The following is a 27,948-nucleotide window of genomic DNA, read 5'->3' on the forward strand; positions in this document are numbered from 1 at the left end:
GGCGCCGCGCCCGGGGCACGGGCCGGGGGCACTTCCGGGCCCTGCGGGGGCCCAGGAGCCGGGCCGTCGGTGTGCCGGGCGGGCGCCCGCGGCGTTGGCGCGCACACACACGCCGCGCCCCGGCGCCGCCTCCTGCCCGCCTCCGCCGCCCCGGCGCCTCCGCGGGCGGGCCCTTCTGCGCATGCTTCAGCTCGGGCTGTCTCCACAGTGCCGCGCCCGGGGGGGGATGGGGGACGGGGAGTCACGCGCCCCCCCCGCCCCCGGAGAGGATCGCCGAGCCGCTCCCTGGGTAACATTCTCCGCACGGAACAGCCGGCTAACGGCCCGCTGAGCAGGTTCTGAAACTTCGGTTTCCCGTCCTGGACCCCCCCCCCAGAGACGTTGGTCTCGGCTCCGTCGGGGCGGGAAGGCGCGCTGCGCACGCGCGGGCGGCCGAGCCGGGGGTTGGCCCCGCCCCCGCCCCGCCCTCCGGCTCGGGCTGCGCGGGGCTCGGCGCGCAGAGGTCCGGCGGCGGCACGCGCACGCGCACGCGCCCGCCCAGCGTCCCCACGGGCCCGGCTCCCGGCGGCCGTCGGGGCGTCCTGTCTCCCGCGGGAGCGCGTCCGAAGCGTGGGGGAGGCCGGCGGGCCCCTCCGCCGCCCGGGAAAGTGGGGGCCGTCCTGTTCCGCCTGGCCTCCGCCGTCCAGGCCGCGCCGGAGCCGCCGGAGCCTCGGGAGGGCGCCGAGGGCCCCGAGGGCCCCGCCCCGCCCCCCTGGCTGGGCGCCATGCAGCCCCCCGGCGGCCGCGGCCCGAGCCTGGAGCCGCGCGAAGACCTGCGGCGGCGGCTGTGGCGCCTCATCGAGGACAACCGGGTGATGATCTTCAGCAAGACCTACTGCCCGTACAGCACGCAGGTGGGCCGGGCCGCCGCGGTGCCGGCCCCCGCGCCCAGCCCCGGCGGCCCGCTGAGGCCTCCCGAGAGCGGCCCGTCCGGGGCGCGGGGCCGGGCCGGGGGGGCGCGGGGCCGGGACCGGGGGCGCGGGGGCCGGGGGCGCGGGGCCGGGCCGGGGGGCCGGGGGCGCGGGGCCGGGCCCGGGGGGCGAGTGAGGGAGCCTTCGGGGCCCGGGACAGAGCGGAGCGGGGCAGCGGGGCAGGGCCGCGGCTTCTGGTGTAGACCGGCCTCTGGTCACTTAATTGATTCGATTACAAGACCGAACAATCCGGGTAGAGATGGCCCAGCCACCTGCTGAAAGGGGGCTTTAGCGGACGGAGCCCCGGCCCTGGAGTTCAAGGCCGGCTTCAGACACTTAGTAATGACCTAGCTGTGTGGCCCTGGGCCAGTTACTTAACCCCACTGCCTTGGAAAAAACCTAAAAAAGTTAATAAGTTATTATCATCATCATTATTGCTATTACTATTATTATCAAGCTGTGTGACCTTAACCCCACTGCCTTGCAAAAACCTAGAAAAATCAATAAGAATTATTATTATTATTATTACCTAGCTGTGTGACCTTGGGCAAGCCAGTTAACCCCACTGCCTTGCAAAATCCTAAAAAAAAAATTAAATTAATGAGAATTGTTATTTTTAGTATTATTATTATTTAGCTGTATGGCCCTGGACAAGCCACTGCCTTGCAAAAACCCTAAAAAAAAAAGAAAAAGAAAATAGGCTTTGGAGACTCGGAGACTTTGATTTGTTGAAGCAGTTCCTAGCAAGTGCTAATATTTATATATAAGTGGATGACCCTGACCAAGCACTGGCACTTCCATTATCTCACTTGATAACTTGATCCCTGAGATCTGGACTGCTGGGCATTGTTTAAAGACGAGGAAGCTAAGCCCCAGAGGTTAAGTGAATGCATACAATTTAGTAAGTGGTACAGCTTAGGTTTAACTCTCAAGTTAGCACTTCTCCTGTTCTTCCAGACTTTTAATTTTGATGTTCCCTCACAGTTTTTTTTTATTACTGTTATGTTAGTAGTCTGTCCTTCTCAAGTATGTGTCTGTTACACGTTTTTTTTTTAGTTTTAGCAAGGCAAATGGGGTTAAGTGACTTGCCCAAGGCCACACAGCTAGGTCATTATTAAGTGTCTGAGGTCAAATTTGAACTCAGGCCCTCCTGACTACAGGGCCACTGCTCTGTCCACTGTGCCACCTCGCTGCCCCACCTCTACAAGTTTTGATAAAATTTTTGCTGCATTCTGGATTCTTAATTTATGTTCTATAGGTGAATTGTGTTCTCTGGGAGCATTACTGTATTTACTTTGGAATTCATTGGGGAAAATGAGTAATTTTGCATAGCCAATTTTTCAGGACTAATGAACTGTATTTGTACTGTCACGTGAAGTATGCTCCTGTTTATAGCAAATGCAGGATGCCTCATAGATATTTTATAGCCTCAAAAATCTTTTCTCCTTTTCAGTGAGATAAATCCAATCACTTTCTTTTTTTTAGGTTTTTTTTGCAAGGCAATAGGGTTAAGTGACTTGCCCAAGGCCACACAGCTAGGTAATTATTAAGTGTCTGAGGCTGGATTTGAACTCAGGCCCTCCTGACTCCAGGGCCAGTGCTCCATTCACTGTGCCACCCAGCTGCCCCCCAATCATTTTCTTGATAGTCATGATCAATTGTGGATTACAATTAATGTGTATGTTAATAAACATATTTATAAATTTGGCATACCAAATAATAGATGTATTCCCTTAAAACCCCACTCTGATAAAACATCACATTAAGGAAGTGATATTTAGTTTTTAAAGGCCATGTATTCCTTAAATACAATAGAATTGCTGTACTTGTGGATGGAAGTAATAAAAATAATCAGAGAACATAAAAGCTAACATTTACATAATGCTTAAAGGTTTACAGAATACTTTATTTGACCCTAAACAGAGGCCTTTTGAACTAGGTGCTATTATTAACCTTATTTTATAGGTGAATAAACTGAGGCTGAGAGAAGTTAATTGATTTTTTAGGGTCACAGAAATAATACCTAAAGCAGGATTCTAATTTCTTAGTTGTTAGGGTCCCCCCAATATCTTTCTATCCTGGGTCATATGCTGTATTTATTTTGTACATATACTTTACTTATCTGTGAATGTGCAGTATCACTTCACCTTGAAGATGGGCATCTCACTTTTGTATTTATATCCCCAGTGCCTAATATAGCACCTGTCTCATAGAAGGTACTTAATGCTAGTTCATTTATTTTTAAATTACATTCCATCTCAAATTCTCGATTCTTGTAGAATAACTTAAAATTCAGTCAAATTCATTAAATATGAATTGAATGTCTCTTATATGTAAGACACTGATCTATCCCTCCTCCCCAATTTTCCCCTCCATCCAAGTTCCTCTTTAAAAGAAAGCTTGGTCTGTTTTCATTGTTTTATTGTATTATATTCTATCATAAATGTCACAATTTGTGATATTGAAATTTATTCTAGCAAGTCTTTGTTACAGGTAAAAGAACTTTTCGCTACTTTGGGAGTAGAATGTGAAATCTTGGAACTTGATCTGCTTGGTAAGTAAAATATTTTATGTGTTATGTTGACATACAATTTTTATAAAATGTATTCTTTCACTCTTATAAGATGAAACATTCCGATCAGCTTTTAGCAATTTTTTTTTTTTTTTAGGTTTTTGCAAGGTAAATGGGGTTAAAGTGGCTTGCCCAAGGCCACACAGCTAGGTAATTATTAAGTGTCTGAGACCAGATTTGAACCCAGGTACTCCTGACTCCAGGGCCAGTGCTTTATCCACTGCACCACCTAGCTGCCCCAGCCTTTAGCAGTTTTTAAAAATTGTATTTAATTGATTAATTTGTTTTTCCAATTGTTTGTAAAGATGTTTTTTAGCATTCATTTTTGTAAAATTTTCTCTCCCCCTCCCCCAAGGTAACAGTTTAACTGATATAACATATACGTATATATGTGTGTGTATGTATATATATACATATGTATATATATATATAATGTACATATGTATGTACATATATATATATATACATACATATATATATATACATACACACACGTATATAGCAGGGCATTTTAATGGTAGTGAACCAGTATGGCTAAAGCAGAATATTTGGTTCAGATTTATATTTGTAGGATGGAGAAGGGTACGGAATGATATAAGCTTATAATATGATAGCAATATATTTTAAGCAGATTCTTTTATTCACAAGCCAGGACAGCCCCCCTCCCCCCAAAATGGAAAGAAATCACCTTGGTTGTTATTAGTTGGGCTTAGTCCTTCATGAAGACTCATTCATTTCCTTTCCATTACCATTGAGAATTTCCATTGGAGGCAAAGTTTGAGACAATTCATGTCACCTTAGCAAGTGAAATAAATTTGAACTGGTGAGAGTCTCAGGTTGAGGGTAGGAGAGACAGTGCAGGGGAAGAAAATTTTTACTTTTGACTTTGCAGTGTTTTTTTCAAATGTAATCATAGAAGCATTTTACTAATTAATAATTTTTGTTATTGGTTTTAGCAAAGAGACTTTTTAAAATATAATTAGCAGATTTTTATAAGAAAAGAAAGTCTGTTAACACTCATTCTTCATTTATTTTAAGTTTCCTTTTAAAGCAGGTTAATCTCCATTCAGGATCTTAATTTTGTTTGTATTTGATTTTTAAGTATGTACAGCTGAACTTAAACTTTTGGATAAGATGATTTCATTCAATTCAGCTCACACAATCTTTGGAACTTTTCTCAGTTTCTTTAACTTTTTATTCTTTAGATGATGGGCCCAGGGTTCAAGAAATGTTATTGGAGATAACTAGTCAGAGGACTGTACCTAATATATTTGTGAATAAAATACACATGGGTGGATGTGATAAAACTCTTCAGGTAATATGTTTTAGTTTGATGCTTGAAATGAATTGAATGTATGGAATTATAGGTCCTTTCTAGTAATAATACTGTAATTTAAGGATGCTTGCCAAGGGAATAGGGAGACTTAGTCCAAAAAACTCAGAAGACTGACTATCTGCTTAGAATGGTCAAGCAACAGTAGTGATTGTGAGTTCAAGTAAAGCTTTATAATGTTGACTAAATAGACCCTTGATTTGTTTAAAAATTGAATAAGGAAATCAGAATTCCATTTAAAAACAGAATAAGAATAAATTAAGGTTAGATCAAATAATGGTAGATGATAGCTGAAGATTAGTAAGGGGGAGATAATTTGTACTGTGTATATTTTTAAAAGTTCAAAGGGAGGTGAAAGGAGAGGTTATAACCCTAATAAGAAAGAGTTTATACTTTTTAATGGTTTTTAACAGATTATAATATAGGAAAAGTTCTATTAGGTAGTTAAATAGATAATTTTTAATATTTGATGCAAATTAGCTTTTACACCAATTCCCAGAGAAATTCTCTTAATTAGAAAGAGAGGATCCTGGGATTTTACACAGACCTCTGTATGAGTACCTGAAGTGATGGTCTCACTTTTGCCCACTGAGGAATTACCTGTAAAGACAGCCGTTTTATTTCTCTTAAGGAAGGTACAGGAAGGAACCTTTTCTAAGAGAGCAAAATGAAGTTCCAGGTAATATTTTTGGTTGGGTTAATTAGACTTATCATTTATTTAATTAAAAAATATTTTGTTGATGGTTTTGTTTTCCACATCACATTTCACAGAATCTTCTCCTAGTCCCTCTCCTGATTGTCATCAGAACCAGCCAGGACCCCACCTGTGTCTGACAGCATTTAGTATAGTTCCCACTTCTGCAGTGGGGAAGAGGGTTAGAGGCATTTTTTTCAACTTTTCTCGGTCCAGACTTGGTCATTTTCCTTTTACATTGCCGTAGTTGGAATTTGTGTTTTCTTCATTCTGCTGCTTTTGATACGAAGCATATATCTGAATTCTCTCTCCCATTTGTCATTTCTTCCTGCACAGTGAGAGTCTCGACTCTGCCTGTGTCTGTTTGTGTGGCTGTTTCCTGATTATGCTGCCCTTCCTCTCTTCAGAGTTCTTTGCCACCACAAAAGTGACCTGTGAAGTCATTTAACAGAATCAGTCAGCAAGCATATATTAAACATTAAACATTAAAATGTCTTAGACCAAGCTAGTGCTAGGGAGGAGGGGCAGGCCCTGCCCTCAAGGAGCTTCTATTCTATTGGAAAAAAACAACACAATGTGTACAAGGCAAATACATAGTCATTTTTTAAATTGATATTTTATTTTTATTTTTCCAGTTACATGTTGTGAAAGTTTTTCAACATTTATTCACATGCATATTTATGTTACATAACTTCCTTCTACCCTCCATTCCCACCCCTCTCCCTTCAGTGGGGCAAACAATGCACAAAGTCATTTTGAGAGATTTGGGAAAGTCCTATGCAGGCAGTAGCAACTTTAGAAGGGAACTACAGCCCCGAGCAAAGACTTGGAGATGGGAGAGGGAATGATGTTGGCAAGTTGCAGCAGGTAGGCTAGTTTGGTTGGAATGTGTGAAAACTACAAAGGGCAAGCTATTAAAAAGTTTTGCAAAGTTACAAAGTCTGGGACTTAAGAACATGTAAAGAATAATAAATGAAAGGAAAAGAAAAACTCCTTAAATCCAGATAAAATAAAATAAAACTCAAAATTTAGTTTAACTGGTACTAGATTATTGGAGTTCAATCAAAAGTAAATAGTAGTAGAAAAATCATTGAAGTTTAGTCAGAGAGGTCTTTTACATAGATATTTGTGATCCTTTATTGTATCCTTTATTATATATTTTTCTTTATTTTGTGCTTTAAAAACACGTGTAAATGTTAGCAGTTAGTGATTATGTAAAAATATTTTAAATATTTAATTGTGTTCATTTAAATATTAAATATTTAAAAACATTTTAATATGATATCCATAATTGCATTAATTGTTATTAGTGGACTACTATCTGCATGCAGGAAAAACCAGGGTTGGAAGTTGATCTGAAAAGGCCAATAATCTCAGTTTGTTAGAACCCGGTGTTTCCATAGCCATAATTATGGATTCCATTAAATGATTTACATCAATATAACTTTTACCAGGCCACAGATCCTAATCTCAAGTAGCTCTCTTGTAGCTCACTACAAAGCATTGATCACAGTGGGGTGTGCCAAATGACCAAATTACCTGGTACATTGTGACCCCAATTGAATAAACAACTGAAAATTAGGTGAAAATTAGGTGAAAACACCTGACCTACTGGGCATTATTATCTTCATAAATGAAGGTGAGAGCATTTTTTTTTAACTATGTGGAGATCTTGGAAAATGATATTTTCCAGTTTATTATCAATAGATACCAAATTTTGGTGACCGAATCGTCTTACGAATGCTCTGTAGCTGAAGTAGGGAAAAAAAATGTGGTCTCTGCATAGGTGCCATTTGTCAGATGATATGGCTCACTCCAGAGAAGTGCCAGTGCTCTTTGGGATGACTTCTGGCAAGTCAGATACTGTTGATGAGCTAATGAGGGAATTTTTAAATTTCTGCTTATATAGTGTCCAGATTGGTTATTTCTTAATCAGCATTGATTGAAGAGAGTGAAGTTGAATTAAATTTAAAAAAAATTCATGTAAGTTGTTCTCATATTAGATCTTCTCTACAAATTTTAGGCTCACCAGAGTGGTTTACTACAGAGACTTCTACAGGATGACTCAGCGACTTATGACTATGATCTTATTGTAATTGGTGGTGGTTCTGGTGGACTGTCATGCTCCAAGGTATGTATGAATACTCGCTTAACTAATAGAAGTCATTTCTTGGAACTTTTTTCCTTTTGCAAGGTGGAATATATATATATATATATATATATATATATATATATATATATATATATATATATATATATACACATATATATACATATATATATATATATATATATATATATAAAACTTTAAACTTGATATTTCCATTGAAATGTGTTGTAATAGTTAACTTTGATCTGATGGAAACTTGTTTTTTTGTGATGTGGATCACACACAGACACATACACACACACACAGAGTTTTTTATGCTTAAACAAAAAGAAACATTTGGAACAGTAAGATTTTTAACATTTGACTTTTTTTGTAGGAAGCTGCAATTTTGGGGAAGAAAGTTATGGTACTAGATTTTGTTAAACCATCTCCTTTGGGCACATCTTGGGGTAAGTTACTTTGACTCTTAGTTGTGTTTTAATATCTCTTTGTCACCAGAGTGATGTCTGAATTGCTTGAATTGTCACTGTAATTGAGGTCTTGTTTCTGACATATTTTATATGTCCTTAATTAGATGACTTGTTTCTGTAAGATAAAAATTACAAAGAAAACAGGATCAATATGGGTTCCTTCAGTAAATTCTATTGTGATATTTCATTGATATATAGGGGTGAACTCAGTTCCTCAAAAACTGGAACAGCAGAGTTGCAACTCTGACTGATCTTCCCAAACTGGAAAGGCTTACAGTCTGGACCTGGATAGTTATTGTCTGTGGCTTTTGTCAGTACCAGCCTTTCAAGATATGATGAAAACATGAATACTTTCTATTAAGGTACAGACAAGTGGTGATCTGTGTTGGTTAAAGGGGTATCCTGCAGTTATACAGTTGCTGATCCAAAAGTAGATAGTAGCATAATATTGTGGATAAAGCAACTGGACTTGGAGTTAGCAAGGCTTAGTTCAAATCCTCACATTTAACCTTTAGCAAATCAAGTCACATCCTCTGCATTTCATTTCCTTCATTTTCAAAATATCTGTAGCATTTCGCCATATTGTTGTGGAAACTCAGATGACAACACATGCCAAGGCCTTCATCAACTTTAAGATGCTGTCCCAATATGCCTCCATCAATGAGATCCCAGGCCCATCCTCCTTCCCCCTATCCTGACATCTCAGATACTAGCCCAGCTTTCATGGGCATCCTCCTTTAGATTTGGTATAGATAGGATCAAGGAAGTCTTCCACCTTTGACCTGATAACCACTGGAACAGTGATTTTTTTTCAATAGACTAGTGAGCTCAGGTCATTCATTTTTCTTTATGCCTCTCTAAAAGATTCATATATCACCACACAGTTTGATTTTCTGGCTCAATAAATAGAAAGAAAATTCAAACTTTTAACTTGATAAAGGAATCATGATCACAGTGCACTATCTTATATCTGATTTTGTGACCATTATGTGGTATTATAATAAATCTTAATTTATCTTGCTGTTGAGCTTGATGTAACTAATGAAAACCTGCCTTCCTTAATATTGTTCTACTATTTGCTATTTAAGGATTCTCTGGGATAGTTAGAATAAATTATAATGCCTTATTGCTTTAATGTACCCTTTGTCTTGGAGTGAACTCGATTGTACCCTATGATTGAACCTTGGCGTTCCCTTCTTAAATTCCAAAGCCATAATGACAATATGATCAGTGTAAACATATAACAATAGCAATTTTGCACTTTTATCTTCTAATTGGATGTAGCATATTGAGCAAGTATCCTTTTTTGTAGATAATTTCTATTGGGTAATCTTCCTGAAGTTCATATTTCTCAGACTGTATCCCTTCCCATAACTTTCCTTTTCCCAAATGGGTCATGATGATGTAGGTTTGGTCTTATTCTGTCTAGTTCTCCTATACAGGTTGAAAAATTCAAGGTTCATCTTTTATTGATTGATTGATTAGCCCTTTCTGCCAGGCCAAGGGTTCTTACCTTGGTCTGTTTGTTTTTTTAATATCTTGGTAAAGATTGGTGCCTTTTTGTAATCCTATGTAATCCTGTTCTGAGAAGGCAAGGACTATAATGTTCCAAGGCTCTCTGACTTGTTAAACTCTGAGGATACAAAGAAAGCCAAAAGACAGGCCCTGCTTTCAGAAAGCTAGGCCCAAACAAGGGATAGGTAGGTTAGACTGAAGCTCATCTCAGAGGGTTGGCCCTGGCCTTAAAAGGGATGAGGAAAGATTTCTAGTAGAAGGAGGGGCGTGAGTTATGGAATGCAGCTGGAGAGAATTCGGGGCTTGATGAGAAATGTGGTGAAAATACACAGTCATACAGGAGAGAGACTGTGGAGGGGGAGCAAGGTGTGAGAAGACTAGAAGGCAGAAGGACCCTTTGAATGCCAAAGTTATGGAGGCCTTTGATTGCCAAAGTGGGATTTTTGTATTTGATCCTAGAGGTGAATATATGAAAGTGAGAGAGAGAGAGAGAATATGAGTGTGCGTGTGTGTGTGTGGGGGGGCAGGATATTGTCAGAACTGCCCTTTAGGAATTCATTCAGACAGCTGAGAGGAAAATGGATTGGAGTTGGAGAAGACTTGAGGGTCTCACTTGAGGGCTTGAGGGCGGTGTCAGAGGAGAGGAGGGGCCCATACATGACTTGTTGTGCAGGACTTGGCATCAGAATAGTTATGGGAATAAAAGTGACACCTAGGGCCATGAACCTGACTTGCCTTTGACAGTAACATGGAATTAAGAAGGTGTTTCTTGATTACTAAAAGGGCCCATATAAACTTAAAACTGCTTTAGGCTTCCTCCCAACAATAATAGCATATTTGATCATGATCTTTGCTGGATGTCCCAAAAGTTTGACTCCAGTTTTTAATAGCTTAAAACTGTACTCAGACTTTTGGGACATCTTGAACTTCACCTCAGGCAGCAGCACATCAACCCTACAAAAGTATATATAATACAGTGGAAACATCTAAATTATTATTTTCTTTCTTAGGTCTTGGTGGCACTTGTGTAAATGTTGGATGTATTCCAAAAAAATTGATGCATCAGGCTGCCCTTTTGGGGCAGGCCTTAAAAGACTCCAAGAAGTTTGGCTGGGAGTATGAGGAAAAAGGTAGGTAATGAGGTATGAAAGACTAGGAGAGAAAGAATAGAGAGCATCAATTACTCCTTTATTTTCTGAGTGTGAAATTGCTTTTATTATGCACAAAATTTGTGAGTGAGAATTATAGTCTGTCCATATAAAGTGACAGCCGATTAGTTATTTCAGCCCCAGACTTTTTGTTTTGGATCCTGTCGGACCACTGATGGAGTGCTGGGAGCCACACTTGGAGAAGTACACTGACAAAATAAAAACTGTCCAAAGAAGACTCTCCCAGGTTAGAAGGAGCCGGACATCACATCCCTTGGAAAAGTCAGAAAGTTAGGGCTTCTTCCCTTGGATAAGAGGCGAGTTGAGAACTCTCCTTAAGTTGTCAATGGCCCTTGAGGCAAGACTCAGAGGACTGCCTTTCATTGTTGCCCAGTGCTCAGATGGAGAATAATTCTAGGAGAAAGATTTTAAGGCCACAGAAGAATGGTTTCTAACAATTAGATCTGAGCTAGGGCCTGATGGGTTGCCAAATGCTTGAGGTTCGTTTTTGCAGGAAGTATTTAAGCAGAGATTAGAGGACATCTCATCTGAGGGGAGCAAGCTGTTTGCTTTGTAGGGGAGCAGACTAGAACAAATTTCAGTGGTGGACACAAAGTCAGAAGAGTCTTGGATTCAAATTTTGCCTCTAACTCATACTTAGCTGAGTGACTATGAACCTTTGACTTGACCTCTCCAAGCCTCTGTGTCCTCATCTACAATAGTTGTCTGATAACAACTGGTCCTTTACCATTTTGTCTGTTTTAAGATCAGGTGGGATGATGTTTGTCAAATTCATTATATATCTCCAAGGGCTCAACAAGTAAGCTATTCTTCCAACTTTTAAATTTTGTGATTCTTTGTAGAAACCACTAGCTGTGCTAATTCCCCTTTTGCTTTCTCTGTTTGCCACTCTGCTAATTTGTTTTTGTTGTTTTGTTTTCACAAGGCAATAGTGTAAGTGACATCCCTAAGGCCACACAGCTAGGTAATTATTAAGTGTCTGAGATCACATTTGAACTCAGGTCCTCCAGACTCCAGAGCTGGTGCTCCATCCACTGCCACCTAGTTGCCCCACATTTTCTGCTATTTGAAAGCAAGCAACTGTTTGTTACTGCTGTCTGAGGTACAGGCAGCTGATAGCCTTGCATTTGGTTCTGCATAGCCTAGCTCAAGCTCTACCTGAATTCTTGAGAAAGATATCTTGCTTATTTCATATTCAGAATATATATAGCATTGATTTAATACATAACTTTATTAATGCTAGTTAAATTATATTTATAGGGGTTGTACTAAGGAACAGTTAAGGTTATACTTGAGAGGAGGCTGTGTAGGAATTTCTTTTGTTTAGTTCAAAGCAATACAGACCAGCTGTGGACTTTGTCTATAGAATGCAAGCCAGTCCATGAGAAACCCTGAAGATGACCCATATGTCCATTCTCCTGCATATTTGGATTGGACAGTGATGTTTATGGCAATATGATATAGAGAAGGAGAGCTAGGAGTACACTCTTAAGAGCCTGTGCTCAGATCTTGTCTGTCATTTTTCTGACTGACCTTGGATAGTCAGAGCCCCTTTGGACTTCAGTTTCCTCATGTGTAAAGGAATCCCGGAAAGGGTCCCTTCTATCTCCAACTCTAGGGTGTGATGAAAAATGAGTTTTTTAATTTGAGCTATTGATGACATAGTAACCGAATAGGATCAGGAAGCAAAATAGTGTCATGGAAATATCACAAAATAGAAATTAGGGGGCTTGGATACTAGTTTGGGGTCTGCTGTTGACTGAAGTAGGTGATAGAATCCCCTGGGTCCCTCCCTTCATCTTTTCAGTATTTTATTGGGCAAGTGGAGGTTCAAAGCCTTCAAAGTACTGGATTTATTAAGAACAGGGAGAATTCTTATTTTGTAAATTGATGGTACTAGCTTATTGTTTGCTGAAATATCACTTTCTCCTTTCATTCCTCATTCTTATTGCTAAGCTGCCCCCCCCCCCCCCCAAAAAAAAGGGTCTGAGAACTTGGAAGTCTCTATTTCAGGTTGTCCAAAATCAAATAACTTAGACCTTTTGGAAGAACTTGTTAAGGAATTGGTGGATGATATAGGGGAGGGCTAGTGGCTTGAGCATGTATGGATTCGTTTTGTTTTGTTTTTAACACCAAGTCTTTCCATGTCATTCAGTCTGGAAGTTTAGAGGTTCCTAATGGGCTTAATGCTACTACTTATGAATATGGGAATTTTGATCAGCTCTGTTTCTAACCTCACCAGTTTTCTCCTCCTTAGGCAACCCAGTGACCCTTCTCTTCTGGAGGCATACTATTCTGAAGCTTTATTTAGTGTGGATACCAAACCTGCATTAGCACACTGTATACAGCTCAGGACTGGAGCTCAAGACATCTGCAAAGCTCAGGCAGGGATTGTGCCTGATGTCATCTCTAAAAAATGATGACTGTCATTATTTGGTCTAGGAGTTAGGATGTAGATAACTATTATTGTATTCCATTCTCAGATAGGGGAATTCCACTTTGAATTCCTGAAAGAAGTTGTAGTGGAAAAGGGTTCTCTCTAAGTGACTAATAATAATTGCACTTGCAGTTTTTCTGTGAAGAGAGACTTGGGATGTCAGGTCGGAATGAGGCCAGATAAATTGCAATGCTAAATTTCATTGGAGATAACTTGTGGGCTATTTTATGTTGTTACTCTTTACTGGTTTCCTTTTTGATTGAATTCCCTTAAAGATTGTCTCATTTTTTCTACCCCCCCCCCCCCCCCCCCATTGCTTAGCAGATCTTGACATCAGTTAATTAAAATGTATGGCCTCCATTAGGACAGTCAAGAGACTGTAGGGATCAATTTAGTGTCAGGGTTCACTGCCGTCTTTCAGGCTAGCATAGACCTAATAAGGTTACTCGTGCCAACAACAAGTCTTCCATTTGTGGAGTCTAGGGGGTCAGGTTGCTAATTAGGGAAATGACTTGGTGCTTTCTCCCCACCAGTCTAGTCTTCGCATTGTTTTCTTGTTTCATAGTCTCTTCCCTAGGTTATTTCAGTTTTTAAAAATTGACATTACTATCCTTGTTACTCTGAAGCAATACTACAATTATTCATCTTAGTTGAAAACGACAACAGCAATCCAACAATTCCATGAGCTTGTTCATTCTGTGCCTTTAAAATAGGTGTATCCATGAACCTGCTTGTGAATTGTTAACAGGAGAGCTTGGAGCTGTGGGATCCCAAGATTTGGATCAGTGTTCCAATGGAAACTGCTCTTTGGTGGTCAAGTTTGGGGGAAGCTTGGCAGCACTGTGGGGTAGATCTGAGTTCAAATGCCAAGGACCCTGATTTTGAATCACAGCTGTTAACTTAGCTACCCACTTTGTGATCTGGGCTATGTCACTTCACCTTCTCTGTAAAAGGAGGAGGCTAGAGGTCGTGCTCAGAGCCTTCTGGCTCTGAGTTGTTAGAGACCCTAAGACTCCATGAGGGCCTCCAAGGAATGTGCATGGCCTTCCCTGATCCTTATCTCTTTTCACTTGTCTGTCTTTCAGCTGCATCTTCAAAACCCTGCCCTTTGTGCATGTTTAATTCTTTAGAATAGAAAATGGTGGGATAGAGATGAGTGAGGTGAAAGAGAATAAAGGTCTTCTAGAGGCTTTTGTCCTCAGCATCTCTGGAGTTTCTTAGCACTTGTTTGTCCTTGTGTGTCACGAATAGTATCATTAAACTAAATTTGATTTTAAATCTCAGCCTTGCTCTTTACTTTTAGTTAAGCACAACTGGGAGACCATGACAGAAACAATTCAGAACTACATAGGCTCTTTAAATTGGGGTTACAGGGTGGCTTTGAGAGAGAGATCTGTGACATATGCCAATTCCTTTGCTGAATTCGTCGAACACCATAAAATAAAGGTACAGTTTCCATTTTATCTCTTGTTTTGCCTTGCTATTGTCTGTGCTGTTATTTTAGCTAAAATGTTTTACTCTACGTTTGAATTAATTGTTTCTTATCACATGCTTGCCTTGTTTCAGAATCAGAATGTAGAATTTTTTGATCCTGTGCCACTTAAAGTCTTGAGTCCTTTTGATAAATTGAAAGAATTTCATTAAAAAAAACCCAACCTTTTCTCTATCTTAAAAACCTTGTTTCTGTTTCCAAATTCTAAAGATTGCTGTCCTAAATATATTCTTTCTGTAAGCTACAAAGGGGTAGGACATATTTAAAAGAGAGGCTGAAGAGAAAATTGTATTAATGCTGCCTTTGTAATTTAAGTTTTCAAAATATTTTGTAGATGTTAGTTATCATCACCTCTGGATGGCTGTTTAAATGGTCCCCCTTAAGACTATTAAGTGAGTTAACCTATATTGTCAAATTTACTATAAGAGGTGTGCTGGTAAATGTTTAACTACCAGCTCTCTGGAAGAGAAATGTGCATGGACCACACTTTTAGGTTTAATTCGCATTAACATTTTCTCCATCACTTGGAAGATAATCACTGAAACAAATCAAGTCTTGATTTGCAATATTTACTAATATCCAAGGTGGAAATGTTGTTAGTTTGAGCCAGCTCCAGCAAAGCCCTGAAACCAGTCAATTAAATTGTTCACATTCTAATATGCATGTTCTTTTGTCTGCATTGAATTAATACAAAAACCATTTAGCAAATCCTTATTTTCAGTCCCCCTTTGGTCCCTCTAACTCTTAAATCTCAAAGTCTATAATCCTTCTGCCTACCTATTTGTTTCAAGTGTGTGTGTGTATGTATGTATACTGGCTGCTGGATTGGGTTTTAAATTTTTAGGGGGTATGAATATACCATCGCAACTCTTTGTAAAATACAGTATGATACTGCATGCTGTTAAGCACATCACTCTTTCTGGTGGTGTCTTATTACATTTATATTTTCTTTTTCTAAATTTATTTTTCCAATTATGTAGAGATGATTTTTAACATTTATTTTTGTAAAGTTTACTCCCCCCCACCTTAATATAGGTTTTACAGTTTCATTTATACCTTCCAGAAAATATGACTGCCTTCAGTTGTTTCACCTTCTGTTTTTCCAGGCAACCAACAGAAAAGGTCAGGAGGTCTTTTACACTGCAGGGAAGTTTGTCATAGCAACAGGTGAAAGACCGCGGTATTTAGGAATCCCAGGAGATAAAGAATATTGTATCACTAGGTAAGGTGCAACCAAAAGCGTACCTTAAAATTGAATTATCTTAATAATTAGGGGAAAATTCCATCTAAATGTTGAATGAATTAGTTTCTGTTTACCTATAAGTGGTTTTGCTTTTTTCCCATCTAGTGATGATCTTTTTTCCCTGCCTTATTGCCCTGGAAAGACTTTAGTTGTGGGGGCTTCTTATGTTGCTCTGGAGTGTGCAGGATTCCTTGCTGGCATTGGGCTAAATGTCACAGTCATGGTGCGGTCCATCCTTCTTCGTGGTTTTGATCAGGAAATAGCTGAGAAAATAGGTGCTTACATGGAACTGAATGGTGTGAAGTTCCTCAGGAAATACATACCTGTACAGGTGAGTTTGTGGGGTTCAGACATCCTTTCAAAAAAATTATCTTTCTGTATTTTAGCATTTTCTTTATTTAACCTTTCCCAAAACAACCAGTCCTTCAGGGTGGAAATCTCATGGGGAGTAACAGTTACAGATTTTTCATCTAAACTCATAAGAGCAATTTTTTATTGTAGATATTTTTCTGGGAAGTTGAAAGTTGTACAAAATTTTGGTTCTGGATTTACTAATTTCTTTGGTATAAACTATAATTTATTGTGAATAGATTCAGCAGTTAGAGGAAGGCACACCTGGAAGACTGAAAGTGGTGGCCAGATCTACAGAAGGGTCAGAAACTATGGAAGAGGAATATAACACAGTAAGTTTACAATGTTATATATCCCTGTACATTTTCCAGGGTCAAGAGTCTGAAAAAAAAAAGGTAGAATACATTCATCTGCCTAACAATTTGTGAGTAAGAGCAATGCCTTAGTGGCTAGAAGCTTGGCGTTAGAGTCAGGAGGGCCCTATTCTAAGTCCAGCATCTGACATGTGCCAGCTGTGAAACTCTAGGCAGGGCTTAAACTTCTCAAGGTTTCAGGCATCTCTCAAGGTGATAAGTGGAGGGAAGCTGATTCCACATTTAGTGGAAGAAATTTTCCCCCTGGAAGGTCCCCCACACATTCTGTTAAAATATCTAAATCCCTCTGGCTTCAAGATCAGACTTGAAGCCACAGTCTTAACTGTTAATGACATTTTTCTACCTGTGGTGGAGAGAATTGGGGGGAAATCTCGTGTGCTTTCCAAAGGTCAGGAGATGTCTTTGAATCTGTTTTACCAAGACAGATTATTTTAGAAGGCCTTATGACAGGTATAACTGGAGTTATTTATAAAAGAGATGAAGACACATTTGTGGCCTTTTGTACCCAATTGTGATTATATAAATAGCTTGCTCCCGGGAGTTTGGAGGTATTCCCATTTGGTGTAGAGAAGAATAGTAACTTGATCACTTGATTGGGACAAACATTTTCTGTTTCCTGACCTTCATAAGGATTCTTGGGGTTAATAGGATCTGGTGAGAATTTCAAATTAGAGGAGAGAGAGTAGGTCTGACATTTAAAATAGGAGGTTGTTCAAGGGCTGGTATGAAGAAGGCATAGAATCTGAGTGAAGAAAATAAAATGGACTTGAGAGTAGGTTTATTTGATTGAAGCTCAAGAAGTGAACAAAAAAATGGCAAATCAACTGGTTTAAGGTCTTGAAATTAATTGTGAATTGGCCAAGTCTTATAAAGGGTAGTGGGTACATAGAACCTAACACAATGGTGAAGAGTTTTTGGAAGGGAATGATTTGTTCAAAGTGTCAGATGAAGAATATAATTTTAGCAGCCACATTTTGGATTGAGAAAAGACTTGAAAGCCAAGGAGAAAGAGTGGAACAACCTATTATTTAATTTTCTCTGTTTTGGTCTGTTAATGAGTGCCATTTCATATTTCTACCTCCAGGTCTTCCTCTGCTTCCTCCCATTGCCTCCTTTTCTTTCTCTTCCCATTTCCTTAATTCAACAGTAAAAATTTACATTTTAGGCTATAAGATGCAGGTTTGTGGTTTGGTTAAACAGTCTTTTGAATAATTTTAAAATGTATTGGTCTTGCAAACTAAATTAAATTAATTAGAGAGGTAAAGTGGATATTGCGAATTCAGCTATTAGCATGAGATAGTTCTTAAAACATATTTTTATTCTGAACTTAGATAATCAATAAAATGGTCATATTCTTACTACTCCTAGAACATCACAAATGAATTATATGCAAAATTGCAGATGTCTAATATGGACATCCTGGTTTTTTTGGGGGGGGTTTTAGGGGGTTTTTTTTGCAAGGCAAATGGGATTAAGTGGCTTGCCCAAGGCCACGCAGCTAGGTAATTATTAAGTGTCTGAGACCGGATTTGAACCCAGGTACTCCTGACTCCAAGGCCAGTGCTTTATCCACTACGCCACCCCTATCCTGTTTTTCTTGTTAAGTATATCTTAAGTTCAGCTTGTGGCTCTCAGCTATTCTACTTGTCTGTGCTATTTTGTGTCCTACCTTCTGTGCTTGTGAAATTTATTTTGAGTAACTATTTGGATGTTGTCCACACATTAAAGACAAGGTTTATTCTCAATATTGTATTTTTGCTTTGCATAACACCTTTGAATTCTTATTCTTGACAGTCTGAGTTCTTAAGTTATTCAGGGAAAAATTAGTTTTTTAGCTGATAGAAAACTCTTGGTAAGTAAGAAAGGGAATGGAGTATAACTTAAAATCTTTCTAGTTTATATGTAGTAGCTATTATATGTTTACTATATAGGTTTTGTTAGCCATTGGTCGAGACTCCTGTACAAGGAAAATTGGCTTGGAGAAGATTGGTGTCAAAATCAATGAAAAGTAAGTGTATTTGACCTTATTGATATTTTATTGGAACAAAACACATTTTCATTAGAGATAGCTACTTGGAAATTAACACTTAACTAGAAAGGTGTGAAATTGCCATGAAATGTTAATCTTTGAAATTTGTCTTTTAAAAAACATGGTTATCACATCATTACTGATAATCATATACTTTATAGTTATTAAGCCTTTATTGAGTGCATCAAGTCTTTATTATTCTATAGTATTGCAGTGGTTTATAGAAGATAGCCAAACAGTGATCCAGGTAGTAGATGATGGGGTCCTTCAGGTAAAAACTATAGAGAGAGTTTGGAGATGGTTCTGAAACACTGGAAGTATGAGTGATGTGCCATATGATTGATCATCATAGAATTCTTCTGTAAATAGAGAAGCTTGAGTCATTTTAGGCTATGTGTATGACAGGTAGCTATTGTGGAAAGTACTGTTATCGCTATTTGAGTACTAGAAAACTAACCCATCAGAATTGTTGTTTATGCAACCAGATTCAGACACCTTGTTCCTATGGATAGGGTAACAATTTACTTCATTCTCTATTATCTATTTTTTTCTCTCTGGCCCCCTACTCTCCCTTCCCATTTGGGGTTTATTGACTGGGGAATTGCTACCCTCAGAGGTAGGCAGGTGGCTTAGGAAATGAAATTTCCATTCTTGTTAGTGCCTAATGGGCATTAAACTCTTTTGGGGAAGATTGCCAAGAAGATGGGATGTGTGAAGAGCCCAATTAATCTATAAAGTGCAATATATATTTTTATTCCATTAACATGAGCTCAATCATAATCTATTTTATCCATTTAAACTCAGAACTGGAAAAATACCAGTAAATGATGAGGAACAAACCAATGTGCCCTATGTTTATGCTATCGGAGACGTGTTGGAGGATAAGCTAGAGCTTACCCCAGTTGCTATACAGGCAGGAAAGCTATTGGCACGAAGACTTTTTGGAGGACAGTTAGAAAAGGTAAGTGCACGTGCGTGTAGTGTGTTGTGTGTGTGTGTGTGTGTGTATAAATGTATATATATACATATAAGTGTGTGTATAGATATAGATATAGATATATTCTTTGAGGTTGGGTTAATATTTTTAGATCAAAATATTTTTGAGTTTGGGTTAACATTTTAGATGAGAATTATTTCACTAGGATCTATATCCCATTGGCAATTGTTGGAAATGTAGAGGAACTTTTTGAGAGGTAAATTGTTTTGAACTATAAATCATTGAGAATGCAGAAGTTATACTACAGAATATTGTATAATTTGTGTGTGCCTACTGTATGTGTATACAGTCACACAAGCAAGTAGAGGACCTACGAGAACCTCCTTCAAAAGGACTGATAATTTGCTATTTAATCTCTCAATTTTTATGTAAATGAGGGTGAAGGGTTGAAGTGCTTTAAAAATCATTTACTCCCAAGTGACTTATTTCCCTTGAAGACCTCTTTATAATAACCATTAATTTGTATTTCCCATGAGAAAAGAGGCTTATTAAGAAAAGGGAGATATCCTACAGTTTTTGTGGGAGTCTGCACCAATTTTTTTCTGTAGTTCAAATTGTATCTTAATAGCATTTTTAAATTTTATCCCTTTTTTAAGCCTGTCATTCCAAAAAAAAAAGGAGAGAGAGAGAGCATATCATATGTTTCCTCTTGTTTCCTTCATGGTATGGATCTTAGTTGTTAGACACATAGCAGGTTCTGAGCTAAATGTTTGTTAAATTGAATTAAAATGATATTTTTGTTCAAAATGTAACTACTTATACATAGATTCCATTGCTGTTTAAAACATTGTAAAATAGAGGAGTGTTCTTTGTTTACCTTTTAGTGTGATTACGTTAATGTTCCAACAACAGTGTTTACTCCTTTGGAATATGGTTGCTGTGGATTATCTGAAGAGAAAGCCATGGAATTGTTTAAGAAAGATAATATAGAGGTAAGGCTATTTAGTTGCATTAGTTTTTGAAGGGTATTTTGTTTGTAATTATCCAGCACCCTCCCTCTTTGTATTTTAGTTCATAATGGTTTCCAAATGTTTTGTTGTTACATAATTTTTTTTATAATTAATGCTTTGCTATAACAAGTCACATTCCTCTTTTAAAAGAGCCAGAAATAAAGCATTCTTTCTTTAGTGAGTGAAAATATGGACTTTTTTGAAATTAAATTTTACTTTTTTCCTAATAGACTTGATTTTTTTTTCTCCTTCCTCTCTCTCTCTCTCTCTCTCTCTCTCTCTCTCTCTCTGCTTCTCCTCGTGTCACTCAACATTTACACAGGAAGGTCTTCCAGGCTTCTTAGAACCATTCCTTTCACCATTCCTTCCAGTCCATTGGGGGTCCTGGACATTCTTTGCCTTATTCTCAAGGAACTTGTGCTCTGCTGAAGGAGAAATCAGTTAAATCTCAGTTCTCTATTCAGGAATTTTTTTCAGTTTAGTTCACCAAATACTAATTCTGCCCCTATAAGTGTTCAGACTGGGGAGGACTCTGGACACAAGAAAAACCCTAGTGGTCATGCCCTCAGAGTTTGAATTCTGACTCTCATAGAGGTGGCGCAGGAAGTGCAGCGTGGGGACAGGCACTTTTCCTCCATTTGTCTCTGTTTCCTCATAGCTCAGACCTCACAAATGAGGTCATACACCAGGGGCCATTCAGAGATTGAATCCCTTCCCTAAATACACAACATTTACAGAGTAAATTCAAAATAATTTTGGCATTTTGTAATTTATAGTGACCACATTATACCTCACAAATGAGGTATGGAAATATACTTCCTTTCACTTGTTAGAGGGTTGGGGAACCATGGGGTAGAGGATGGTGCACATTGACACATGGTCCTTAGGTTGATTTTACTGAATTGTTTTTTTCTTTGTAGAAAAGTCTCTGGTTAGGGAAGAGGGAAGGATGCATTTGAATGTAACTGACATAAAAACAAACAAAATCAAGAAAACTTGACATAAAAACAAACAAAATCAAGAAAATTTAACAATTCTTTTTAAATAATGTGGCAAGGTAATTTCTGGTGTCAGAACTACTGTTGACCAAACCACCAAAGTACTATTGTTTTGAGCCTCTTTTTAGCATTTGTAATTTGGACTCCAGTGTTGTGGTGACTTGGTGACATTTTTATAATGCTACTGTTGGTGGAGAGAACTAAAACTCATTTGATGGGCTATTGCATAGGGGAGAGGCAGGAGATGGGTGTATATGTAGAATAAACTTTACTGCATTGATTTCCAAAATGATTTGTAACCATGGTTTATAGAGTCTAGACTTGTACCACTGTATTACTTTGTCATTGTAAAGTTTGTTCAAAAAAAGACATTTTAATATGATGATATAAAGAGGTATTTAACATAGTTTTTGATTTATTTATTAACAGTACAAAAATTCATAAGTATGTGCCTGAGCCTCTTTTCCATAGTTGCTCCCTGATCTTTGTTGTGTGAACGGCCTAGTCTCCCCTTTTGCCATATCTGTAACATGTGTTACTCAGGCGAGACAGGTAGGAGTAGTCCATGAGTGGTGGGCTTGGTGTGTTCAAGGAAAGCCTACTGCCTTTGGATAGCATTGTGTTGACCTTTTTCAAGTTCCATCCCTATGTGGAGGAACTCTGGTCTCTCTCCTCCTTGATGCTCAGAATACTCTATCATTCCCATCTCCCTGCCTCAGCCTTGAATTTGGGAATTGAGTAACAGACTACTTCCGTCCCTCACTCCATGGGGAGGATGGTGCATGTCTTCTTGGGTACAGGAGTCCCCAATTTGCAAGCCTTTCTCCTTATTGCCTCACTTGGAAGATGTCCAAAACTGGGGTCATTCTTTAGTTGCTGACCTGCAGAAAGGATTTTCATTTCTCTTCCATTAGGGTCAGGGCCTTTCCAGAGATATATTCCATGTTCTATCTGCTTCTTCCCACCGCCTAATAGATTGACTTGTGTGCTGTTTTTTAGAACATATGATTTGTATTTATATTCATTAAGTGAACTAAGTTTATTGTGATAGAATTTTAACTGTGTCTTAGATATTATGATAATAATGATTCCATATATAACTTTTAAGCTTTTGGAAATTAAAAGAGAACAGAAAAGTAAAAATATAGGCATGGAAATGGTGAATTTGTCAAGCAGTACCCCAGCAGCAGGTGTGCCATTGTAGAGAGTGGCTCTAATCCTCCTCTCCTTGTTTTTTAATTTTTCCGAAAGGATTTTTCCTCTTAATTTGTAACCATGACAAATGCAGTATATAAATGAATACATTGTATAAATGTGTAATTAAGGAGTTTGTAAATAAATAGTCATTCAACTCGGATATGCAATGCTAATATTAATCTTGAATTCTACTTCAAAAGATTTTGCCATCAAAATGAAACTTTCACTCTTGGTTTACCAGTTTAATTACACATCCCCCTCAAGTAGTCAAGAGTAAGATTACCATATTGCCTTTTGCTTATTTCTGTATAGCTTCATCTGCTCACCACCCAGTAATGAGTTGATGATTCTGAGACCACTCTTTATGAGACCAACTAAAGACGGGAAGTATACTAAAGTCTTCTTCTTCTCCAATATTCTAACTTCTTTCCTTCAATCAGTATAATTCAGCAAACAGTTTTGCCCAGAGAAAATCTGGAGGCAGAGAAAATGTACGGAACTCATGAGTATACACTTGTCTTAATATTTGTAGGTTAGGGGTTGGATTATGATGTGAAGGATTTTATATATATCTTAGGCAATAGACATATTAAAATGCAATTATTTTCCTTCCTTTTTCTTAAGTTTATTTTCAAATCTAACATTCTCTGAGTGTATTTCAAACAAAAAAAATCAAAAGTTGGCAAATTTTGAATCTAATTTCAGGAAGGATGCAGGCCTGCATTTTTTCAAAAAAAATCTTTTGGAGTTTTAAGAAGAAAATTGAATTAAGGTAAATCATTTCCTGCCACGGTAAAAAAAAAATTTTCCCCTATTCTCTTCTAGGTATATCATACTTTTTTCTTGCCTCTTGAATGGACAGTAGCCGGCAGAGAAAGCGATACTTGTTTTGGAAAGATAATTTGCAACAAACGTGACAATGTATGTATTAGAAGTGGAAATAAATTAATAACCTTGAGATGGTAACTTTCATTCATGAAATTTGAATTTTAGTGATGAACTTCACAGAGATTTGATTGCAAAGCACATTATTATTCAGATAATTATCCAATTAATGTTTATCTGGTTGATTGAGAAAATGACAAGCTATATAATTGAAGCTTAATAACATCGTAGGCTTGTAATTGTTTTCATTTTGAAGGTGTTCTTACTTGCATTTTAAAATTAGGCATAATCTTTGAAAAATTTAGTCATCCACTTATAATCACTCACGGCTTTGGATTTGGATTTGTTCTTTTGTTAAGTAGATTTTTGTTCTTGCAGAAGAACTTTGAATTGGTATTTCATACAGAGGAGAGCATTTGAAATAATCTAAAAGAACAGAGATTTCCTATGAAGTTCTTCTCTTGTAAAAGTTTTACCTGCTTTTTTGCCTATATCAATAGTAAAGTTACAGGGATCTGTTAACACTTCATGGAATATTTTTGGAGCCACTTACTCTGTAGACATTGGAGATACAAAGAAGGGCCATATAGTCACTGTCTTGTGAAGATGTGTGTGAAAGAGAATTAAAAATGCAAGGTGGTATATTACACTAGCCAAATGAGCTGTTTAGACAGTTATGCTGTAGCACTCCTTAATCAGAACTCTTTTCTGACAGACACCTGGTATATGTCTTCAGTACCATGACAAAGGAGCTTCCGAAAGATTGTCCTGAGACCCTGTAGTATTAGGAAGCAGAGATAGCAATTGTTCTTATTTTCTGATGGTAGTGCATTTTATTGTGTTCTGATTTTTACATTTTTAAAAAATAACTTGTTAAGTCCTAGAGCATATAAGATAATAGGTCATATGTCATTTGACCCATATCCTATTCAAAGCATTGGGAAAGGAAACCAATGGAGTTTCTCCTTTTTCTTCAAGGATGGGTGGGGATCGGATGGAAAAATACCTGCTTGGCTAGAAAGGCAGGACTAGTCTAGTCTGGATTGGGAAGTCCAGGATAAATTGGGAGAAGCTGAGGCCTGTACTTTCCAAACTCGTCCTAACATTTTAACTGGCATTGCTATGTACCAGGTGCTTCCAGGCCCCTAAGGCAAAAGTGCTATGTAGGCAAAATTGTAAAATTGGTTTTTGTCTTAACATCTTACTGCATAGCCCAGCTTCTAATTCTTGTGCAGTTTCTTCACATTGCCCTCTGGCCATAATTTCCTTCTTAGGCCTGACCTCTTTTTCTCTTTCCTATGCCAATCAGAGTTCGTCCTAGTGTGCTGTCCTATATAAATAATGAGCTTGTAGATTTATGGGAATGTTGGAGCTAGAAAATCTGCTTATCTGATTGAAATGATTTCTACTGAAGCATGGATAAAATTTAGCCTTCCCTTGGTGGCATTTGAAAATTAAAACAGGAAATGGACCTCTAATTGGTGGCCTGGGAGGCAAGAATAATTTGAGCCTGTTTTTACTCTGCTTTACTGTGATCACCACTTTATCTCTGGGATTTCCACCCCTTTGCCCACACTGCCAGAGAACATAAGATAACCATTAATTAGCAATGCATCCCGGACAATTTCCCCACCAAACTCTGCTTCCTCTTCACAGGTTAAAACAAAAGGGTCATTAAACACTAGACATCCCCAGCAAGTGTCTGAAATCTCTTAATTGACTTAGAGCCTCTTTAATGTGATAGTATTGTATAATCACACCACTGTTTCAAGATTGTTAGATAGATAGTTAAAGCAGATGAAGAATAAGGCATAATGAAAGTTCAGGCTTAAAAATTAACTTGTATAATTCAAAAAGCATATAGATTTTTGAAAGTTGACTCAAAGGTTACTTACAATTTGAGTAGTAAGACTCCATTGTCAGGTGAAGAAGAAGATAGAAGGAAGTTCTGGTTGGATGTCAATACTGACATTTATAGTAAAATATCTTTTGGCTCTGTTTTATATTGTCAATATAAAATCCATCTTTAATGAGTATTTGTAAATGATGAAAATTGAGTTCACCAAACGTAACCAATTTAATTTTCTCCAATAAAAAGTTTAATTTTTTTTTACTTTATATCCTTTTATAATTCAAGGTGTATTACAACATCTTGTATTTTTATGGCATCTATTTTCACTTATGTTCCATATCTTCCTTTTTCCTTCTCCACTAAAGAATGCTATTTCAAGATTAGGAAGTTAATTTCTGTTTAACGAAGACTTTGGTAGCCCAGTTTTTAGATTGCTAGACCTTGAAACTTAGTAAGTCTTTGATGCTTAAGCAAGTCACTTTCCCTTCTCTCCTGCCTCAGTTCCCCCTGGAATCCCTGGAATGTCAGAAATAGGGCAAATGCCATACTGAGGTGTTGTGTTAGTTTTCTGTAATTTCAGTTTTTTTAAGGAGCGTAGTTCAAATTAAGGAATGCAAATGATCCCTTCCAACATTCATGGCCAAATGCCATTCCTTCTAGGGCACAATGCCTTAAAAGATACTCTGTTTTTGTAATCTGATCCCTGGGGGAGGAGGGGGTCACCTCTGTTGTGAAAGGACAGAAGTCACATGACATGTACTTAATAATTTGTCTCATATCCTTTAATTTTAAAAATGAATAATTTATAGAGAGCTTATGAGTGAAAGATTGAAGGGCCTCTGCCCTCTCTTTATGGAGGAAGAAACTGAGGACCAGAGAGAATCTTGCATAAGCAGATGAAGCTCATCAGGGACAGAGCAGAGACTAGAACTTGAAATTTCTTGCATTTCTTTCTTTTAAAGTCATAAAAATTCTTGCATTTCTATAACTGATTGCCAAGATTTTTACAGATTGAATCTAATTCTAAAAAGGAAAAAAGAACAGTCCCAGACTTTCAGGAAGTTGCAATCCAACTATGTTGTGTCATATAGAAGTACTTCTATGATGACAGAATGTATCATTTAAGTAAGTCTTCTCCATAGTGGAGCCCAACCCAGATTTCTGTGGGCTCTTGCTGTCCTATTTTGCCACTTTATGTGACTTTCTTGCTTAGGAATCTAGTTTAATAGTATTTAGTCATCTAATTTAGTAATGAATGAATGGAACCTGAGGATAAGTACAAGATGAGTAGCCTGAGAATTAGCAGCACTTTACTTGAAAATGTCCTGAGAACAAAATGTGGAGTCTTGTGAGCAGAGCTGCATCTGTGGCCTCCAAACATCTGCAGGAAGAATTAGGTAAAATTCTGTTGGAGCCATTGCTTTGAGCTCTGGATTTTTTATGTCAGTATCCTTGGCCAGTAACACCCTGAATTTACTGTGTAACATCAGCCTCTTAGGAATATTCTGATGTTGGACTTTAATTCTGATTTGTTATGTTGATGTTTAGTAGCACTTGAGCATAATTCTAAAATTTACATCATACTAATGAACTCCTTCATGCAGTTGTTAAATTGCTTGTTCTGGTAAATTTGAGAGCAAATTAACTCTAGATGTGCATTTACTGCCTCATTTAACTGATTCTTACAGCAGCTCCGTTTCATGATAATGTCCTAGACACAGCTCCAAAATAGGATTATTGTTCTGTAGTAGAAGCTTTAGATAGACTCCAGCTTTGAAATCATGGTGAAGGCATTGCTATTCAATCTTTTAACCTGGGGCTTTTTTGTTTTGTTTTACATAAAGAATCGAGTGATAGGATTCCATGTTCTTGGCCCCAATGCCGGTGAGGTTACCCAGGGCTTTGCAGCTGCAATGAAATGTGGTCTCACCAAGCAGTTGCTTGATGAGACTATTGGCATCCATCCTACCTGCAGTGAGGTAAGAGAAACAAAAGAATATTGTACTGACCTCCAAGCAGGTTTGAAAAATGGTCAGAAAAGCTGGTTGATAAATACCAAAATAGAATAATTGCTTTGCCTGTTATCAGCAGATATTTTTTGAGAAATAAAATTAATGTATATTCTCTAAGTTAAAATACCAAGAATACCCATTTCTTATTTTTTTTTAATAGGTCTTCACAACTATGGAAATTACAAAATCATCGGGACAGAGTATCTCTCAGAGGGGTTGCTGAGCTTAGACCCTGCTGCTTTATCATTTTCCTTGTCATGTATACTTTTCTCAGAAAGTTTTTTTTTTTTTTTTTTTTTTTTACAAAAACCTAAATAT

At 38.3% G+C, this 27,948-nt stretch overlaps 1 protein-coding gene across 2 annotated transcripts; it reads left to right on the plus strand.

The window, feature by feature from the left end:
* Window positions 1-506: 506 nt before the first annotated feature.
* Window positions 507-27,939, plus strand: TXNRD3 (thioredoxin reductase 3). 2 transcript variants are annotated; one of them, XM_074198443.1, is made up of 16 exons: window positions 507-893; window positions 3,444-3,504; window positions 4,728-4,837; window positions 7,573-7,680; window positions 8,036-8,108; window positions 10,655-10,774; window positions 14,554-14,696; window positions 15,849-15,964; window positions 16,091-16,316; window positions 16,576-16,668; window positions 18,642-18,718; window positions 19,544-19,700; window positions 20,561-20,668; window positions 23,707-23,802; window positions 27,463-27,597; window positions 27,791-27,939. In XM_074198443.1, the coding sequence occupies exons 1-16, from the start codon at window positions 765-767 to the stop codon at window positions 27,851-27,853; spliced, it is 1,815 nt and encodes a 604-aa protein (XP_074054544.1). In that variant the 5' UTR covers window positions 507-764; the 3' UTR covers window positions 27,854-27,939. The 2 variants fall into 2 exon arrangements, with proteins under 2 accessions (XP_074054544.1, XP_074054545.1); XM_074198444.1 differs by lacking the exons at window positions 507-893; window positions 4,728-4,837 and having other exon boundaries at window positions 3,455-3,504.
* The last annotated feature ends 9 nt before the right edge of the window (window positions 27,940-27,948 follow it).

The sequence above is a fragment of the Macrotis lagotis genome, chromosome 8 (assembly GCF_037893015.1).
Source record: "Macrotis lagotis isolate mMagLag1 chromosome 8, bilby.v1.9.chrom.fasta, whole genome shotgun sequence".
Classification (NCBI taxonomy): domain Eukaryota; kingdom Metazoa; phylum Chordata; class Mammalia; order Peramelemorphia; family Peramelidae; genus Macrotis; species Macrotis lagotis.

Bases quoted from the DNA above. Each gene is read 5' to 3' on its own strand.
- TXNRD3 (XM_074198443.1), top strand. From the start codon at position 765: ATGCAGCCCCCCGGCGGCCGCGGCCCGAGCCTGGAGCCGCGCGAAGAC. The intron at 4,838-7,572 runs GTAATATGTTTT...TACAAATTTTAG, and splicing joins GATGTGATAAAACTCTTCAG to GCTCACCAGAGTGGTTTACT. The intron at 10,775-14,553 runs GTAGGTAATGAG...CTTTACTTTTAG, and splicing joins CTGGGAGTATGAGGAAAAAG to TTAAGCACAACTGGGAGACC.